The sequence below is a fragment of the Geospiza fortis genome, unplaced genomic scaffold, assembly GCF_000277835.1.
Source record: "Geospiza fortis unplaced genomic scaffold, GeoFor_1.0 scaffold855, whole genome shotgun sequence".
Taxonomy (NCBI): domain Eukaryota; kingdom Metazoa; phylum Chordata; class Aves; order Passeriformes; family Thraupidae; genus Geospiza; species Geospiza fortis.
In genome coordinates this window covers 143879-144929 of record NW_005054684.1, presented here as the reverse complement: position 1 = coordinate 144929, position 1051 = coordinate 143879, and the positions used below count along the sequence as shown (strand labels likewise).

The following is a 1051-nucleotide window of genomic DNA, read 5'->3' as shown; positions in this document are numbered from 1 at the left end:
CCCCCGGCCTGGTGCCCGCTGGCAGGACACCGCCTTCTTCGGCGTCTTCCAGGCCCGCTGGTGAGTGCCAGCCCTGCCCGGCTGGCCCTGGTGGCCCTGTCTCTGTGACCGTGGTGGCCTTGTCCTGGTGACCATGATGGTCTTGTCCTAGTGACCGTGGTGGCCTTGTCCTTGTGCACGTGGTGGTCTTGCCTTGGTGCCCATGGTGACCCTGTCCTGGTGCCCATGGTGCCCATGGTGGCCCTGTCCTGCTGCCTGTGGTGGCCTTGTCCCTGTGCACATGGTGGCCCTGTCCCAGTGCCCATGGTGCCCACGGTGGCTTTGCCCCAGTGCCCGTGGTGCCCATGGTGGCCTTGTCCTGGTGCCCATGGTGACCATGTCCTGGTGGCCTTGTCCCTGTGCACATGGTGGCCTTGTCCTGGTGCCCGTAGTGCCCATGGTGGCCTTGTCCAGGTGTCCATGGTGGCTTTGTCCCAGTTCCCATGGTGCCCATGGTGGCTTTGCCCCAGTGCCCATGGTGCCCATGGTGGCCCTGTCCCTTTGCCCGCTGGCTGCCACCCCCGGTGTGCCCGCAGGGGTGACGTGGACGTCTCTGCCATCTGCCGCTACCCCATCCTGGAGGTGAAGAAGGCCTTCGAGGGGCCCTACAAGGAGTACCGGGAGCAGGCGCAGAAATGGGGGCGCTACTCGGGCGAGGTGCCCACGCCCCGGCCCGGCGCGGTGAGAGCGGGCACGGCAACGGGCTGGGGGGCTGGGGGTGCCCTCTGAGGGGTTGGCATCCATCCGTGGGGCTGGGGGTGCCCTCTGAGGGGTTGGGATCCATCTGTGCCATCCTGAGAGGGATTTGGGAGCCACCCCAGTGCCCCCCTGTGCCCTGACATTGCCCCCTGTGCCCCTGGCAGTGCATCACGGACTGGCACCGGCAGAACGGCTTTGCCAGCTCTCTGGAGCTGCCCGACAACACGCTTAACTTCGCCAAGAAGCACCCGCTGATGGACGAGCCGGTGCCGCCGCAGCGCGGGCGCCCGCTGCCGCTCAAGAGGGAGGCCCA

General features: G+C 67.6%; 1 protein-coding gene across 1 annotated transcript in view; it reads left to right on the top strand.

The window, feature by feature from the left end:
* Positions 1–1051, top strand: part of SEMA4C (semaphorin 4C) — a gene marked incomplete at its 5' end in the record, with an annotated part of 6168 nt that overhangs the window by 4000 nt on the left and 1117 nt on the right. Inside the window, 3 exons of the mRNA XM_031065121.1 lie at positions 7–60; positions 576–720; positions 903–1046. Of these exons, the coding sequence (XP_030920981.1) occupies positions 7–60; positions 576–720; positions 903–1046 (343 nt within the window). The remainder of the gene's footprint in view (positions 1–6; positions 61–575; positions 721–902; positions 1047–1051) is intronic.